General features: G+C 39.0%; 1 protein-coding gene and 1 long non-coding RNA gene across 2 annotated transcripts in view; one reads left to right on the top strand and one right to left on the bottom strand.

Moving 5' to 3' along the window:
* The first annotated feature begins 8,234 nt into the window (after positions 1-8,234).
* On the top strand, positions 8,235-8,577 carry LOC128364812 (uncharacterized). The gene is made up of 3 exons (XR_008321789.1): positions 8,235-8,303; positions 8,384-8,455; positions 8,534-8,577. It is a non-coding gene; the product is annotated as an uncharacterized LOC128364812 (long non-coding RNA).
* A 5,827-nt stretch (positions 8,578-14,404) lies between these two features.
* Positions 14,405-19,823, bottom strand: part of kcnt1b (potassium sodium-activated channel subfamily T member 1b) — a 71,017-nt gene continuing 65,598 nt past the window's right edge. The window contains exons 37-38 of the mRNA XM_053324828.1: positions 15,872-15,956; positions 14,405-14,838 (exon numbers count right to left, since the gene is read on the bottom strand). Coding sequence (XP_053180803.1) covers positions 14,718-14,838; positions 15,872-15,956 — 206 coding nt within the window. The 3' untranslated portion in view covers positions 14,405-14,717. The remainder of the gene's footprint in view (positions 14,839-15,871; positions 15,957-19,823) is intronic.

Here is a 19,823-nt window from a genome sequence, read left to right as displayed (position 1 = left end):
TGAGTGAATGAGAGAATGTGTACGTGTGTGTGTGTGTGTGTGTCCCAGGTGGCCTAAAGGGATCAGTGCTTGCAATATAAAGAAAAAAGAGAAAAGCTGGCTGAATTCGCTTCTTCTCCTCTGTGACTTCGGTGCGATCTGTTCAGGTTCTTTTCTTGTTTTTTTTGTTTTTTTTCTACAACGACCACGACTCAAGTATGTGGTTTCTTCTCTTTTTTTTTTTCTTTTTCTCCTTCCTTTCTTCCTGTCTCTTTCATATGTGGTGGATGTTCATTTTTACATCAAGTATTTATTAGTTCAGCACTGTCATGGTCGAGAGCTCAGCCGCAGCACTACAAATCCTTCCTTCTCTCTCCGTGGGGGGGAAAAAAAAACAACCCCTTGCCTCTCCTCTCTCCTTGGACATGTTACGACAAAAAAAAAGGAGAGTGGCAGGGATTATTGGAGAGGGATTTCTGAAGCACGGGACCTTTGTACAACCCTTTAGGACTGTTGGGGACTTCTCTGCTGTCCAACAAACAAACACAACAATCTCTTCTTCCCGCGTGGACTGTCGAATCAGGCTGGCATTGCCGATTTTTGCCTCACCAGGAATCTCCGTTTAAAAAAAAAAAAAAAAAAAAACAATACAAAAAAATACAAACCTGCTGCTCTGAACTTGTCTTCTTTTTCGTCACGCGGGAAGCTCTCCTCCGCCTCCCTCGGACATCCGTTTGGCCTTTCACGCATCGTGGGTACTATCGTCTGTTTATTCAACCGCTTTTTAAAACTTTAGACGCTGATCGTGTGTAGCACTGGATATGTGTATAGCAAGAAAAGAAGAAACAAACACAAAAAAAAAGCAAAAAACGGTCATTTTAAATACTTTTAATTTGTCGAAACATCCTTTTCTTTTATTAAAGGGTGTCAAAAGAGGGGGAATTGATAGGCTTTGGTACAGAAATGATGCTTTTTTTTGTTTTTATTTTAGCTTTTTTAAAATTATAATTATTATAATTAAAGCAATGTGGTATAGAGTTTGAGCTGATGATGTTATGTGTTTTCATCATAACGGGGATTCTCTGATGTTTAGAGCTTAGTTGTGGTTTCTCTCCACTGGGCACTCTTGAATTGTCCTGTATAAAGGTGCACTCATGAACACTTGTCGACGGCTTCTTTCATGCAATGTAAACCGGCCCCCTCCCCCTCCTCACCTCGTCACCCACCCAGCCTGCCCCCCCTCCCTACTACTTCTTCTCTGAGTGTTTTTGTCTGTCATCTTTAAACCCCACGAGAGCAGCACACACACACACACACACGCTCTTATTGTGAAAGAGTGTTCTCGTGCTGCTCCGTAACCGCTTTCGAATGACAGTATTTGATATATTCACATGGGTAAGGGGGGGGTTTTGTGTGTGTGTGTGTGTGTGTGTGTGTGTGTGTGTGTGTGTGTGTGTGTGTGTGTGTGTGTGTGTGTGTGTGTGTGTGTGTGTGTGTGTGCGGGTGGGCAGGGGCGGGAGCGGGGGGGGGACTGTGGTTCAGTTATGTACCAACATTAAAGAACATTCCTCCAAAGGTGTTGACAAACACTGCCACTTCGTCTCTCTCTTCTGTCTTTTCAATCATCAAAGTGCTTTTTTTCTTTATTCATTTTTTAAAGAAACCGTTTGTTGGCCTCAAGAACAACCAGAAGTGTTGCACGAGCACTTTACTTTCTGTTCATTTTTTGGGAGGGGTGGTTTTACCTTTTTTTTTTTTTTTTTTTTTTTTTGAATGGGCATAAAAAAAAGAAAAACTCTAAATGAGGACTAATGAATAATTCTGCTGTTTTTCGCCTTCTAACAGTGAAAACTAAAACCAAACACTAAGATCCATTACTGAGAAGTAAAAGCTGATGGCCTCCACTGATAATGATACTACTGCTGTCTCCAAAAAGAAAGAAACACAACAGAATACTTGATTTCTCATTTGCTGCATTTTTTTTTTTTTTTTTTTGGTGAGGGGGGGGGGGCTTTGGGTTGGGGGCGGTGGGGTGGTAGATCATTAATTATATAAATGTGTGTGCGTGTGTGTGTATTTTTTTTTATGTCAACTAAAAAAAGATTGTATTGGCATTTGTCACCATTTTTGTTACACTAGTGTACTTTTCATCCTTGTTGATTTTATTTTTGATCCCATGCCATCTATTTATTTTAAAATGGAAGCACTGAAACAAACGGAATAAATTTTCAATTGAATAAAAAACAAAGTCACAGTTTTTCATTATTTAAAATTCTTTTCCCATGACTTGATTTTGTCCATTTTGTGAGACTCACTTTGTTTTTCTGTTTCTAGCTTTAGACGCCTCGCTGATTGTTAATCTTTAGCTCACTCACACCACAAATGTAGGATGTCTGCTGCATCTTTTCACTCCAACACTCACTTTCTTTCACCATTTATTATTAAAACTAAACTCACAAGGTTTTTATCTTCTCAAAGCAAAAAATAAACAATGTATCATCCAGCATGACACACAGGGTTTCTAATTTAAGCAATCCAAGTAGTCAAAACATGTTCAGGCCTCCCATGGTGCCTCACAGTCCACCGATCAGCTGGAACAGCGGCTTCAATGCCTGAACGCCAGCGCTCATAACCACGACAAACCGCGCTGTCATGACAACTGTGTCTCTCCTTCACACCTTGATGCTTCAGGTGATCACAAGACTTGGGTTCAGATTGTAGACCTGCAGCCTGCGTCCATCACATTGTCCATTATGAAGGGTGAGTACAGTTATTCCCTGCTGATACTGGATTTTTATTTTATTTTATATGTTTAAAGAAAATGATGAAGTCAAATCTATAACGTGATTCCTCTGTTATCTCCACAGTTGTTGCTGTTCTCGCTTTGTTGGTGGTAAATGTGCGTTTGAGTCGTTCTTGTGATGGAGAGGTTCAGGTTTTGTTCTGCTCGCAGATACCACAAGGTGACTACTCCAAAATGTTCAGTTATTAACTTTTAAGTCAACTTTCTGTATAGAGAGATATAAGTCTTTAATCAAATGTTGGATATTCATCAGTATGTAGTGTTTTCTTCTGATTTATATTCTTAGATCTTACCTAATATCAACAAAATCTATATTCCTGGAATTAATTATAAATATCTTGATGTATTTTTTTATTTTTTTAACATCTTTTGTTGTGCTTCTTCAAGAACATTTGACAATTTGATTGAGTGGAGAGTTTTACAGTCAGCTAAAACTTCTGTTAAAGGGCAGTCAGATACAAAATCTGAGGTCTTGAATGTGGTCAAAGAGTTGAGTCGATGAGGTTCTTTGCGCAACATTACCACTAGATGGCATCAGAAGCAGGACTTTGTCAATAAAAAAAAGAAGATAAATCACAAAATATGAATTTAACACATTAGTATATGTTGTTTGCTTTCAGAAACCTATTTGATTCCCTTCTGTGATAAATTAAGTTAATCTATTTGCAGTGTTGGCACAAAATTAAACAATAAAATACAATAAAAACAAAAAAGGAAAAAGAAACATCAGTGGGTATCAAAGAAGTCTGCATATTAAAAACTACACAGCACTGTCCTGTAGTGTGTTTGTTGACATTAGAAACTGTCAGAATTTATTTTTATTTATCTTTATTTTTATTTATCTCTTCAGTATAGGTCACTGAGGTTCCCTTTAATTCACTCATCTTAATTTTCATTCCTGCAAGCTTTATTTTTTCCTCAAATATACCGTATAATACAATATAATAAATTATGTGCAATGGAAAAAATGGCAGCATTTGGTCAGAAAACACAAAGTGAATGAAGATATTTTCATTTTTCAGTTTCAAGTTTCAAACACAATAAAACCTTAATTTTAAAAGAGATAATTCATCGTGTTGCTCTTAAAGTCTAAGAGCATGAAGTTCCTTAAAGAGACATTAGAAGGACTCAGAAGTTTTAAATTTCATGTACAAAAGTGAAACATTTCTTCCTGTTTGCTGTAGGCAGTAATGTTAGATATCTCTCAGGAGATGTAATAATACAAAATGTACTACAGGAAGCTGTTAAATCCTTTTTAGTGTAGTTTCAGTCAGCAGCATCAGATCTGTAACAAACACTCACTACTGTCAGTATTAATCTGTAACTGGTTAATCCACTCATCAACTTTCTGCCACTTATCTGGGTCGAGGTCACATTAATAGATTACTAAATAATAGGCTGCAATTTAAGAATATTTTAATTATTGGTTGAAAATCTTCATTACAAGTTTACAGAGCTCATGTTTGCTCTTCAGACAACTCAGTGTGGTTTGTGCGACCACAAACCAAAACCCGAAGAGAATTGATTTAATGGTCCCAGACAAGCATGAAAACCAAGAATTAGTCACATTTGAGAAGTTGGAACCGGTGAATTTTTGCTTTTAAATAAATAAATAAAAATGGCTTGGTTATAAGAACTGTTGCTGATCATTTTCTGTAGAACTGTTAATCAATTAATGGTTGCAGCTCTAAATGATTGCTGGGAGGTACTTTCAAGAAAATCTGATTTAAATGTCATTAAATTCATGTATCCTGTAAATATTTATATGGCTTTTTGTCTCGCCTGGTTTTCTGTAAATTTGCTCTTAATGTGTTTAAAAGTCATGAGTTTAGTTTGTTGAACCCTGCAGAAACCCTGAATCCTGACACTCTGCTTTTAGCTTTCAGACCTGGTTTTTCGACTCTGCTAATGCGTCTGAAAGACGTCGGAGAAATCAACTCCACCGTGTTACACAGCGACAACCTCGTCTCTGTCACCAAGCTCAGGATCACCAACGCTGGAGTCACAGGAGTTGCTGAAGGAGCCCTCGGCTCCTTTCGAAACCTCGTCGACCTCAATTTAGAGAAGAACCTCCTGACAGAGATCAGCCCGAGCTGGTTCAGCCGGCCTGCCGTCCTCACTGACCTCAACCTCTCAGGAAACCAGATTGAAGTCCTGAATGAATCCATGCTGAACGGGTTCAGTAACCTCTCAAACCTCAATCTGAGGAACAACAGGATCAGGACTATTGATCCAAACTGTTTCAGCTCCCTGACCAACTTGGCTGTGTTGGACTTGTCTGGTAACAACATGACGCGGGTCCCACCTCAAGTCTTCAGGTCTCTTAATGCCACAAGGATGAGATTGGACGGGAACCCCTGGGACTGCTCATGTGGAGCTGAAGACTTTGTTGACTTCCTGAAAGGTGTGTGAAATGTTCGACACATGATGATTTAAGTGTTTTTAAAGCACATTTAAAAACTTTTATTTGGGATTTCATAACTTCATTGATTTTTTTTATACTGAATCTCTCCATAATGTTTCTTTATCCTATAACATTTTGATTGTTGGATTTTCACTTTAACATGTTATACATCGGACTTGTTTTTGTCTGTAATCTCTAAATATATCATGAAACCAGAGTGAGGCTGTTTCAGCAGCAAACAATAGTCAGGTATCCACATGAACAGTAGGAGAGGTTTTCCTTGCTGTTATCATTCCTCCTGTTCATACTGCCTGTCAAATGTACTTTCAGTATAAGTGATGGAGGCCAAAATCCAGTTTGTCCACACAGTCATTTTGTGTAAAACCATATTTAAAAGTTGATTTGAAGTTTACGTGAGGCTTCAGCAGTCTGAGTTAGTCATATCAAGTGGATATCTGCCACATTTACAGTCTTTTTAGCATCAGAGTCCCTCTTTATATTTCCCTATTGAGCTGTGGTGGAAGTACAGTAACAAAAATAGGGACTTTGACATTAAAAAAGTCTGTAAGGTTGATTGATATCTACTTGATTTGACTCATTTGGACAGCTGAAGCTTTATATTAGATTCAGATCGACTTTTAAATACATTTTAGCACAGAAGAGGACTGTGGATTATGTCCTCATCATAAATACATCATGAAGGGATCTTCTAATGGTCAGTATGAACAGGAGGAATAATTGCAGCAAGAAAAAACATTGACAGTTCTCAGTTGGAGTCCTTACTGTTGTTTTAAGACAGACTTGAAAATTGTGAATCCGGACTTTAAAGCTGCTTCTCTTCTCAGATCTACAGAACAGATCTCTGCTGGAGGAGGAGATGAAGGTGACCTGTGCGAGTCCTCCGTCCCTGAAAGGTCGACCTGTGTGGAACGTCTCGGTGTGTGTGACGTCACCTCCATCAGTACCATCGTCACCAACACAAACTGTCGACCCTAAAATCACTGATGCACCCAGAACTCATCCAGCATCCACCGGTACATTTAGTTCTTGTCTCAATTTTCTATTTTTTAGTATCATAAGAATCATATTTAATATTCACTCCAGTTCTTATATAAATATTTTTGACGTGTCACAGCAGGAAAAGCACGTTTAAATAATTGAATGAATTTAGTTTAGCTGCTGTGCTTTCAGTGTCTGAACCACCAGACAAGGTTCCCAGGAAGCCTGCGACTACAGAGGGTTTTCTAAATCCACAATTCATCCAATCCACAAGGGGGCTCCAGCAGACTTCCCATAATCCTCAGCAATATGGAAGTCATGATGTTTTTATCAATAATTTAAAAAACTATCATGAACATCTCGATATGAACCACATTTTTTTATTGATGTATTGAGGGTCATTCATAATACCTACAGGCTTTTAGGCTTAATAACAGATTTATTATAATCTGCTAAAGTTGACGGGCAAACCATCTACAATGTGAGAGTCCTGAGTTGAGGATTTAATATGAATATAATAATAATATCAGTGATTTAATAGTTTAGTTAGAAGATTTCACAAAATATTCTGGTCAGATTTATTGTGGCTATTGTGTAAAATATCAAAAATGAACGGGTGAGTTACGGGTTCAGGAGTTTCACTGCAAACTGAAGGGCAGACATTTGGATTCAGCCACTGTCACAGTTTACTGAGATATATGAGCTTGTTTTCCAGCTATGAGTCAGAGTCAAACTGTCTGCAGTCTGTGATCAGTGTCTCTGTTTTCTCCTCCATCACAACCTTCAGGAACAGAAACCTCACCCACTGACATCCCTGCACCCTCCTCAATGGCCGGTACATTTAGTTCTTTTCATCTCAGTTTTATTTTATATTTAAGGCTGAACTAGTTAATATGTTAAACTTTAATTCACCAGGAGGGCAGAAACACAACTCCAAATGAATGAGTGCTAATGTTGCTAATGATTTAAATACACCTGTGTTTTGTTCACAGCTTGTTATGCTGCCCTCAAGTGGACACAATTAATTACTGCTACGTTCAATTTCTTCATCAATAAAATCAGAATATTGATACATTATTTATATTTTTGTTTAGTAAGTTAGTTATTTTAGTAAATGGCAAAAAGGACACAACAATTCAGTGTTTGTCATTAAAATAAAACCTTCAGAAGACTGTTTGGCTGTGAGCTCTATGAGTGATGATAACTGTTCATTTTCAGGCAATTTTACAGAGAGTGGTTTTACAATTAGTTACAAACTACAAGAAATTTAAGAACTTTATTTAGCAAAATGTCAAAAAAACAAACAAACTGAAGCTAGACACCTGCAACTTATTAACATAAAGCTAATATAAAATGAAGGAACTTTAAAATAAATTCATATGTTATTTTCTTTAGTTACATCCATGACTTCACCTCCATCAACTCCTCCACCATCAGACACAGAAACCTCCATCCATCCTAAATCCTCTGACCGACCCATAACAGACTCCACACCTGCTGGAATCACTAGTATGTTTAATTTTTGTGTCTCTTTTGATATTTGAAAAGCAAAAATATTAGTATTTGTGCTTCATCTCTTCCTTCCAGAAACACTGTCATTTTAATATAAACCAACTCAACACTTTTCTTATAATTTGTAACCAATTGTAAAAAAACAAAAAAAAAAACAACTCTGTAAAATGGCCAAAAAATGAACAGTTAACATCTCCTCCACCATCAGGCACAGAAACCTCCATCCACCCTAAATCCTCTGACTGGCCCATAACAGACTAACCTAATATGCCATCATGTTGTTTGACACACAAAACTACACACTGGTCACGTTTTTTTTTTTTTTTTTTTTTCAATCTGTTAAATAATTGTTAAAAATCAAATTTACTAATAAAATCAAAAACAACAAATTAATTCACATTCAAACTTTTTTTTGTGCAAAATGTCAAAAATGCTGCAACTTAATATAGAATTAAGGAACTGTAAAAGCAATTGTTACTGTGTTGTTTCTTGTAGTAACATCTATGACTTCACCTTCATCTCCTCCACCATCAGGCACAGAAACCTCCATCCACCCTAATTCCTCTGACCGGCCCATAACAGACTCCACACCTGCTGGAATCACTAGTAGATTTCATTAAAAAAAACATATCTGAATCTGAATTTTGCCTCTTGCATTTATAATTTGTTTCATCTTTTCCTTCCAGAAACATCTGTGACATTTGCACAAGGACCTCTGTCAGATCCAAATATTGTCCGTACACTCATCTCTGTGATAGGTTTGTTTCGTTTTTCTCTTCCAGATTTCCATTTGTCCTAAAACACATCATCAATATAACCTTTCTGCTCCTCTGCAGTGTTCCTCTGTGTGCTGCTGTCTGTGGTCTGTGTCCTGGCCGTGCTCTACAGGAAGAAACGCAGAGGTAAAGTGGTGATGCCCGGATCTCAAAAAGAGGAAAAGATGGAGGTGAAAGAAGACGGCAGGTTGAGTCATGGATCTCCAGGACTCTCTGAGCGGAGAAATGAACACTGGGACTCAGAGATAGGAAGGAGGAGACCCGACACTGGAGTCAGAGCTAAGTCGGCAAACGCTTTGCTCATCACGTCTCCTTTTTGTGTGTCTGGGAAAGATCAGACTACTTTACAGACTGAGATACAGGCTTCATCATCTGACACAGAATACCCATCTGAAGGAAAGGAGACACCGGGGAATGAAAGTGAAGCAGCAGGAAGCATCGAGGCAGAAAACACGACTGATGTGATGAATAAGAACAAGAAAGAAGCTTTAGATGAAGACGCCCGCTCTGTTTCAGTCAACACTGACACTGTGCCTTATCTGAGCATCGGTACCAACCAGAAGAAACAGAGCCCCGATGATCTCAACAACCAGTCTGCTGAGAGTCAGGGTCAAAGGTCACAGAGAGGTAAAGCCATGGTGAGGATCTCCACCTGGCCTCCGACCGCAGCTCAGTGGCAGGAAAGATGTAAGGCGAAGGAACAAGAAGAGGAAGCAGCTGATGAAGGCGTGAAGTTTCCAAATGAGGAGAAGAAAGTACAAAGTGAAGTGAAGGATCCCTCATTTTTTGACAAAGAAGGAGTCAAAGAAGAAGTATCTGCTCTCACGCAGGATCCAGGTCTCTCAAAAGTCTCCAAGATCTCAAAACTAAATGACAAGACTTCAGAGTCCACGACAGATCATGTAACCGACTGCTGCTCCCATTTCAGTGATGCTCATGACCTGAATGATGCAAGACAAGAGGAGCAGCTGAAAGAAGAGAGGATCCAGGACTCAGCCGCTGCACGACAGACAAGCGAGCCCCAAAAACTGAATCTGGACCGACTCAAACCTGCACAGAAGCACAAGAGCAGCAACAAGGTAGAGGTGAGAAACGAGCCGAAGCAAGCTGCGATGAGAGAGAACAGACAGGACAGGAGGGCAGAAAACAGAAGCAGAGGCTCGAAGGCTCCATCTGATAGCACCTCGCCCGATGATGAGACCCTGCTGGACGGCAACGAGTACGCCTTCATGGACCTGCTGCATGAGGTGGTGCAGAACAACGGCCGCTGGACCAGAGACAGGTGGAAGCAGGTCAACAAGCAGCGCCTCAACCATTAGGGACCATAAGTTAGAGTTACTGAAGGGATCAAGAGGGAGTTTAAAGTTTTTCTACACATGAAAATTACGCTACAATATTTGATTTAAAATGTTTTATTTTCCTGCTGCTGCATTTTAGAGTAATCTTGTGAGATAGAATCAGTGCTTAAATGAATACTTTGACATTTTTGAAAATACCTTCATTCTTTCTTTGCAGGCAGTCAGACAAAAAGTCATATCAGACACTTAAAGTGATTTATTTCATCCTTCCATTAAATTAAAGGACTCTAAATCAAATCATTGTAGACCCAGACATCTTAACCTTAAGTCTGTAGTTTGAGTCGAACAACAAATATTTATCACTGGCTCCCAAGTTTCCCATTATGCAACCTATGCTGCGTTCACTAAATGTCAGCAGAATAAGAAAATCTCCTGTAATTCTGATTTGGGAGCGTTCACGGATTATCCCAGTATTGTAACCCTGCTGGTAAGTCTGCTTGTAGTCACATCATTTAAATATCCTGCATCAGCTGCTTTTATTAAGTAGGCAGAGCAGTTTGTTTATGAGTGAAAAACAAACCTTTACAGCTTAAAATCAGAGCTGATATTTTATTCATTATGTATTTTATTATTATTATATTTATGTCTTTATTATATATTTTATTTCTATGTTATTGCAATCAATGAAGATTTTGCAGTTTCCAGTTTTGTTGACGCAGAGTTTTTTTCACGTCGCTGTCAGGAAGTCTCAATGCCTTTGATTTAGAGTTAAAACTGAACTTCTGATTTCTGTTAAAAAAAAAAAAAAAAGTGGGGAGCCCAGACTAAGAAATCATCCCAGTTATTTTCTCAGGCTTTGAAAATCTGGCTCCAACACTGCAGAACAACACAGTCTTATGATTATGTGTGTTCACTTCTTCAGTGTGTACCCTACCGTACATCAGTAACTGGTCATAACTACCACCACAATATCCAGCACTAATTCCCGTTCAGGTCAGTTTTGTGCCACTTTGAGCTGTTTTGTTCAGTTCAGTAAAACTGAGCCAACACAAGCTCTGATGATAAGGAGCTCAGCAGCCACTTATTTGCCAAAGTTCTCAGCTTATGAGTTTCTCTTGTTTTTCTTCTGTGTTTTAATAAGCTTTAAACAAAGAGGTGACACACTTTGTATCACAGCTGAGCAGAGAACAGTAGAGTCAGCTGTGTCCTTCACCCGAAAAACACAACTGCCTATAAAACAAATACTTTTCACTTCTTGTATAGATTTAATAAAATAGATATACATTACTATGGTGATTAGTGAGTTTTCAGATCTAATTATCTCCCCTTGCTTCCAGTCTTTATGCTAAGCTAAGCTAAACTAAGCCAAGCCATCTCACTCTTGGCAAGAAAGTGAGGAAGCACATTTCCCCAAATGTCAAACTATTCTTGTAAGTGTGGCTGAATAATAGGAACTTAATGATATGAAAACCTGTGATTAAGAGCTGTTAAATTGTTTATTTACATGTATTATTTACAGCATGTGATTATCATCCTCATGTTGCCACGTGATGATGTGTGGGGGGAAATAAAAAGACCTTTTCATCCAGTGTCTCTGGCTGCATGCAGCATTTATTTGTTCATATTTTATATATGGAGAAGTACACTCGCTTCTCATAAGAAATAGTACAAAATGGATCAACCCCTTTTTGACAATGACTTAAAAACACAAAAGTGGAAGTAAACATAGTACGTGGGCTTTTGATAACACCGAGACGACATGCATGTTCCATTCATATAAATACACAGTATCAAATAAATGGCTCCAATTTGCAAGCAGTTGAATTGATTATGGGTTTTGTCTAGCCATGAGACACTAAACGTCCCGCTAAATGTACAAAATGATCATTCTTGGCAAGCTGTATATCAAAAAACATGCTTTTTAGTGTTTACAGTTCATGCCCCCTTGTGGTATTTGTAAGCACGGACAGTAGTAGATCTGAGGTGAACTGATCGTGGAGTGTTTTAAGATTTTGTCAGAAGTGAGGACGCAGGAAGACGTTAAATGAAAAGATCTACACACTTATCATATCCTCCGTCGCGGTCGCTCGCTCGCATGTCCACTCCTCAGCTCTCACAGTCCTGTAAACTGACCTCATGAGGGGCAAAGATGATGATGATGAAGATAATTTCTAAATGATAAAATAATAAAAAAAAACACTGGCATATCTCAATCAGCAAACAATCCATCTGAGATTACTTCAACGTGACGTCACCTCTTCTTCATATTTCTTTTATAGATTAAAAAAATGGCGGACACACACACACACACACCAAAGAAAGCTTTGCAAACTTCTGCGAGGTAAATCAAAAAACATCAAACACATGACATGGTTACAGCACATTTGACTGTTTCTGCTTCACAGGAATGAGTGAATACTGCCCGCCGTGTTGTACAGATTCAGATTTAAAGGGTCATGCTGTTATGCTCTAGACATCACCGCAGAGCTTAGTGCAAAAATAGTTCAAGTCCTCTTTCACTTTTTTTTTATCACACAGAAGAGACAAAAACTAAAAGAACAAAATGGCAAATGATCAAAATCTCAAGATGCTATTTACAGTGATGAAACAAAAAGTTAAGAAACAAAAATTCGACATTAAATACTGACTCTGCCTTTATAGACGACGTGTGGCCTGTACAATGTGAAGAGGAGAGCACTTCCTTTTTCAACTCAAGCACGTTCAAAGTTAGACGTAACAGATTTGAGTGTACTCGTCGCTGTCTGTGCAAAATTTTTCTGCTACCAGTCGTACTGCAACTCCTGAAGAGTTATTAAAACTGGAGGATCACAATAAATTGATGTTTGTCATCAATTCATAATGAATTCAAGTTGAGAGTAACATGATAAAATAAACTGGAGCCCGACGGGTTATCCGTTCTTGAGGCGGATATGGATAGATATGAAGGTTAAAGTAATTTGATATGTTTGTATAAATAAATATAATACTTTCTGATAAAGAGCTCTTAAAAGGAATAACTCGACTGTTTGAAAAATAATCTTTCTTTGCTTTCTTGCCAAGAGTTAGACGATAGAATCAGTTCCACTCATGTCTGCACACTAAATGTGGAGCCACAGTCTGTTAGCTTAGCTTAGCTTAGCTTAGCATTGAGGCTGGGGACAGGTCAAAGCAGCTAGCCTGGCTCTGCCCAAAACCCCACCAATCAACACCTCTAAAACTAATTAATTAACATGTTATACAGCAGCTCTTCTGTTAAATCACACAAAAACTGATGTGTGTTTTACAGGAAGTGTGTGCTTCAACAACCTCATGGACTCTGAAGTCACTTCTTCCAGCTAAGAAATAGTTAACTTACAGCACATAACTCCCTATAAAAGAGACACCATTGTATTTTTTACTCTTTGGTAAAAACGTCTTCTTCATATTAATTGTAAAGGAGGGACAAATCTTTCATCTAACTCTGGGCAAGAAAGTATATATACATTACTCTCTAAATGTTAAATCATTTTTTAAACATTTAGCCTAGTTATTAAACAGTTGTGAGACATGCAGTTAAAATAACTAAAATGTAATTAAATGTTACACAGTTCAATAGAAATTAACTCTGTAGTGTTGTGGCTGAGCCTGTTTTATGAACATTATGTTAATTTCTGATAGTAACTGATCACAAATGTATTATTTGTGTTAATTTATCTGTAATTTACTGATGCACTTTTGGCACTTCTTACTTATTGGCAGACATATTGATTTTAGCTTATTGTGAAAATATCAACCCAGCCAATGTATCTGTCAGATCCCCACTGAAAATAGATGCTAAATGGCACATAGTGTACAAAATAAACAAAATAATGGCACATACAGTAGTGTAGACATTATTTTGGGACACTTAAAAGTAGTGAAATAAATTAAACATAATTCAATTTTTTAACAATAACCACAACAACAACAAAAATCGGTTTTCCAAAACATAACGACAGAGAAATAAATGCTAACATGACTGATAAAAAACGTGCGACTACAGTGTGTATATTCACAGATGACAGTTTTCTTGTAAAAAAAAAAAGAAAAAAGTGAAAATCTGGTCTGATTTAAAGACGAGCAACAGCAAACCAAACAAGACATTTATAATAAATTAAGAAATAAAAAGTTCACATGGGCTGTAAATTCATGGTAAGTTTCATTTCAGAGCATCTACGACGTACATCGTTAGAAAACATGACTGTTGATAAAGATGGTAAATCAGATTCATGTGTGGGTTAGCGCTCTTGTCGGTGCCCCCCCTCCCCCAACTGGCACTGACACAAACAGAGCTGGAGTTGGTCCCCGGTGCACCTGCTGCACCTAGTCTATAGGATGGGTCAAATGCAGAGGATACATTTAGTGTTAAATGTATGTGAGTGCTGAGAAATGACGATAAAAGAAATAAAAATAGGGTGTAGTTGCCCCGGGATTCTGACTGGGTGTCAGTTTTGGCGGAGGGGGAGCTCAGCCTGAGTCGTGGCACGAGGGCAACTTCACCCCTGAGCGAAATACGTCGAGTGAAATGATGACGTCAGAAAAAAAAACCCTCTTTTGACTGTCTCACAACATCTGTCACATCTGTCAGTCCTTTGGTTGGAAGGACGGGGTCGTTTCCAGTGCCTGTTTGTCACTTTTAGATACAGTAGGTATGCGAGACAGAGAGGGGCAGGGAAGAGGGGTCGGGGTTGATGACGAGGCACTCTTCATGCATCCACCTGTAGCAGCTCAGTGGGGAACAGCAGATCTCTCGAGGCCGTCCTCTTAAATGCAGACACATGATTCACATTCATTCACTGTGGACGGCCGTGCTTCCTTTTAATCTGTGAGATAGACGAGCTCCGTCGGTTTGGGCGGTGCTCGGACGTTTAAGGGTCAGGGTGATGAGGACTAAGGGGGAGGTGGGGAGATTTTTCTTTTTTTCTTTTCTAGAGGTGAGTCTCATCTCTGGTCTCTGTGCCAAAGTCCTGCTGGTTCCTGGTGCTGCGGGACTGCCCCACCTGTGAGTCCTCGGGCATGTGTGCCAGCGGGTCGGACCGGATAATGTACCTGCAGAGACAACATGGAGATGATCTGGTGCTGGTGTAACATGACGGTTTACACTCTAATTTAAAACTGAGATTATAAAGCCTTCAGGCAGAGTAGCATCGTCATGGCAACACAGAGCCACCAACTTGAAGCGTGTCATTACAGGTGGCCAAAAACTTGTCATTTGTGTTATGACGCAGGATCTTCACAGTCCAAGTTATTGCTTCTTAACATGTTAAAATATGGTGTCTAAAAGGATCATTGTGTCATATATAGAGGCATCTATCTGTGTGGTTACAAATTGCAACAAACTTAATGCCCCTCCTCCTCCAAGAGTGATAGAGAACCTACAGTAGCCACGAAGTTTCAGGCTACAATGAGGTACTGGTCTGCCTGTAAACCTTTTTATATCACCTGTTGTTCATGGCACTGCATGTTAAGTGGTACATACGTTTTGTGATTTTCTGTTACTGATATCAGATGTTTATGTTTAACTTGGTCCCAAAACTTGAGGTGAATGTACTGTATGTAAAAATGCTTCCTGCAAGTCAAAATCCAGGGCTTCAGTCTGCTCCAAAACCAATCAGAGTGAGCTCCCCTGAAGGAGGGCCTTACAGACACAGGAGACATTACATATTTGGTTATTTGGTCCAGCACTTGCTTTCTTACTCTGGATGTGTGCGTCTCCCACAAACCTTTTGATATCACATGCACTAACCCTAACCCTTTGCACAGGACCTTAAAGGAGATATAAAAGATGAATACTGAAAATAGCCCTGGAAAATTAAGCTAAACTTGGCACTTAAAAAAAACTCATAATTAAACTTGAACTTGCTCGATTTGTCTGAAAAGTTTAATCTTTTCTTCATGGTTCCTCTTCAGTTTAATTTACTGTTGAACTCAAGGAAGAAAATATGCTCAGTTATTACTGAATTGTGCCTGCAAATATTCTTCCTCCATGATTTATCAGGCTACAGGAGGCCACAATGCTGTTTTTATGTATAATCGTAAAGTTTACTGAATGAGGGAAAGATGGCTTTGTTGTGGTTCTTACACAATGTCGTTGAGCTCCAGCATGGTGTCAGGAGGAGGATTAATGAGCACGTAGGACAGCGTGTTCTGGTGGTCGTTCATCTCATCTGTGAAAAGAGACAGAAGAGACCTTCAGAGGCGCTCTGGAGCCCTCCCTCATCCTCCTCCATGATACAGTTCATCAGACAGAAAATGAGCCCTCTAACCGCTGCAAATATGGGACTCCCTCATTTCCAGCGTTTCAGTGAGGACAAAAGCAAAGTAACCCACGCACAGTATAGGACCAAGTGGTAGGAAAATAGATGTTTAAATGCTTTGTTTTCTACTGAAGTCTGGCTGCAAACTGAGAAGATGCTCGTTACAACTGTTAAGTTAACAATTTACAATTAATTCAAATAAAATGTAGCCTAGTAACACCTACTAGTATTGAAATGTACAAATCGATCATAAAAAAATAATAATAAAAAAACAGAAATAAATATATGAATTTACAAATAGTCCCTTCTCACTTTTTAACTACTTTTTTTTGGTTAAATCGTCACAGGTGGCATGTTGTTGTATTTAACCCTCTTGTTTTCCTCTGGTCTATTTTGACCTGAGAGGACAATACACATTAACTCAAAACTGAGGTGTAATTTCATTTAAATGAGGCCAACTAACCATCATTTCCAAAGATATGTGTAAAACGAGTGGTAATAAGTTGAAATGAAGCTGACTAAAAAGGTCTAACAAAGAATTGGGTGATTATTTATACCTTACTGTATACTTTATAACAAGTCCGGGTCAGTTTTGACCCAGGATGACAAAAGTTGCACTTTTGAAAGGAGGGTTAATAAGGGCCGTAATTACACTACTAATGTATGTTGGCATGATTTTGCCCTTTCATAAATAGTTTTATTCAGAAATCACTATTTGAATTTGAGTACACTTGTGATCTGACTGGTTAATTTGTAAAATCCTGAATTAGTCTCTTACGGTTAGTGTGATTATTTATTATTATTATTATATAAACAATAAATAACATTAACAGTTGTAACATTGGTCTTCTGTTTTTATAAGTATTTTATTCCTTCCACAATCTAATGAAGCAAACTGTGGATAGTTTTGTGCTCTGGAGTCTCAGTCAGTGAGATGTGACTGACTGTTAACATTAAATCTGTTTATCACTGTGTGAACGTGTTGAGTGTGTGTTGTTCATGTTTATATGTGTGTGATGTGCTGTCTGCTGGCATCTCCTACGTGTGTTATGTGAAGGACGGAGGGAGGGAAAGGAGGGCACATGTGTCTCCATGACAACCCACCTGCTTGTGGCCCTTTATAAAGCCAGGCGGGGTGGAAGAGAGAGAAGGGCTAACCGTTACTGACAGGGCACTTTGTGGAACAAGGGGAGGAAGGGGGGAGGCCCATGCTGCCTGCTGACTGTAACAGCACCTCATGCGCAGCTTCAGATCGGAGCCGACATGCAGACAGCGTCCGCGGCTACGCCAACATATTGACTCCCATCACATTCCTTTATTGTCCTGCGCATTCCACACTGGACCGACAGGCCGGTAGAGACGGCAGGTTGCCATGCCAACGGACGACACTCAGCCCCCACAACCCGCCCAAGAGGGACAAGTGACACACCGACAGACACAGAGGACATGCTCCAGCATCCGTCAGACTGGACCAAATGCAGAGCGACTCAAACCAAACAGAGCGAAGCAGAACACATTGGGAGTGGAAGAAGTCGACCTGCTGCTGGATCATCATCTGGAAGTTAAATCTACAGTGTCTAAAATTACTGAAAATCATCAAGGGCTGTTAGCGTGGAAGAAAAGGCTCGCAGGATTTATGTAAATGATGTAAGGGTCTGTTACACACCCCAATTTGTGTGTCCTCTAAACACACATGGTGGACTCCCCAGTGCATTTAATATGGATTATACCATGGCCACAGACATTGTTTGACTGGGTGAGAGCTGATGTTTAATCCCATGGTGCTACAGTAAATATGTAAAGCAGTCACAAACTATTAGGTCAGTGATGTTTTTCATTGTTGTGGCTCTGTATTCCAGGACATTACATTTAATGAGGGTATTGGAGGGTGGTCATGTCTATACTGGGTGAGCAGTGCAGGAATATGCATATATAGTCCCCTGATATTAGGACAGTGTAGCAACCATGTAGTTATTACTAGTTATTATTCACTTAAAAACAGACTGAAGGCAGAAGCTCTTAAAGCAAGCAGTACAGGCCTGGCAGAGCGTCACCAGGAAGATAAAAAAATGTCTGCTGATGTTTGGGGGTCGCAGTCTTTAGACATTAATATTTGGTTGCAATCAAACGACTTAAACAGTAATTTAGTTTGTTCTTCAGTTACACTGGATCCTCTAAAAGTGCTGCTCATCTAATGTGGACGATCACAACCTCAAATTAACAAGAAGAACCTGATAGTTATTATTTGTGTTCTAGTGTGTAATCACCAAAACAGGATTTATATTTAGAGTTAAGGAATACGTTAATGCATGCTGACATTTGTTTTATTCACTTTAATTTATTTATTTTTTGTTAATGATCCCTTAAATTTGGTTATTTTAAAGGTGCAGTATGTAGAATTTAGTGGCATCTAGCAGAACGGATGTGCAGAAATGGAATATAATACTAATAAGTATGTTTTAACTAGTGTATAATCACCTTAAAAAAAGAATCACTGTGTATTTGTTACCTTAGAATCAGCCCTGTATATCTACAAAGGGAGCAGGTCCTCTTCCACAGAGCCCACCATGTTTCTACAGTAGCCCAGAATGGACAAACCAAAACACTGACTCTAGAGAGGATCTTTCACAGCCACTATAGGTTCTTCTACATGGTTGGAAGCAGGAGTGGTGGATGGGCTATTTGGCTGGTTACAATCTGCAACCTTACCACTAGAGGCCACTACATCCTATACACTGATCTTTTGAGATATGTGAACAAGAAATGTGCTGACTGGACATTTCGCTGTTGGAAAATAAACTTCTCAGTGCTTTCTGGGGGACAAACTATTTAATGCAACATAATTTCTAAACTACTCAAAACAAGTTATCAGTACAGCTGTGATAAACTAAAATAACACCAGCGGGTTAGTTTATCAGTCTATTACAGAGCAAACACAACAGAAAAATATTTCACTGTAACAATTTAGCCTGTTTTAAATCAGCGCGCAAGTAACATTTGAAGTCCAACTAACCATTATCAGCAACAGTAGTTCTGCTTCGTGTCGACTCACAGGTGAAAAACACCAAACTATGAGCTAAACTGTGTGTGTCAGTGTGTGTGTAGTGGCCATGATATAAATACAATAATACCAGGACACCTCTGATTTAATTTTTCATAAATCCGGGGTATGCGAGGTATATACTACATCTATCCTTCCATCCACAGACATAATGTATTCCGCTCCACTCTTTTTTTAAGCCATACTCTGATGCCCTGCAGTACTCTAGCCATTTGGGACGTCACCTCACGTAAACACAATGCAGAAAAGACCAGATAGAGGCAGAGATAGTAGAGTGAGATAGTGAGAGGTTTGGCTGCTGATCTAACACTCATACTGGCAGGACACACACACACACACGCACACACATACACACACACACATTTACATACACGCGCACACTCATGCAGTAAAGTTGCAGTACTGTGATCAACCAGCTAACCTGACGGTCTGGTCCCCTCTGTATACGGGTGCTCTGAAATGTCCTGCAACTCTAAGCAACGGTATTCACTGTTAACTTCAATGGCCCTTTATTGTTAACAAATCTCAAGTGCTGAGCCAAACCAACAATGAACTGATCTGCTTACAAGTCTTGTGCGTGTGTTCCTACTGTAGATCTACCTGTTTCTATGTATAACTATAATATACATGTATAAGTGGTCTAATGATCATCAGTCTTATTTCCAGCTTGTATCCTAAATTGTAATTTTGACCACTTGTTGGATATAGTATTTATT

The sequence above is a fragment of the Scomber japonicus genome, chromosome 9 (assembly GCF_027409825.1).
Source record: "Scomber japonicus isolate fScoJap1 chromosome 9, fScoJap1.pri, whole genome shotgun sequence".
NCBI lineage: Eukaryota > Metazoa > Chordata > Actinopteri > Scombriformes > Scombridae > Scomber > Scomber japonicus.
Note: the sequence above shows the minus strand (reverse complement) of the source record. Positions and strands in the feature narration are given on the sequence as shown.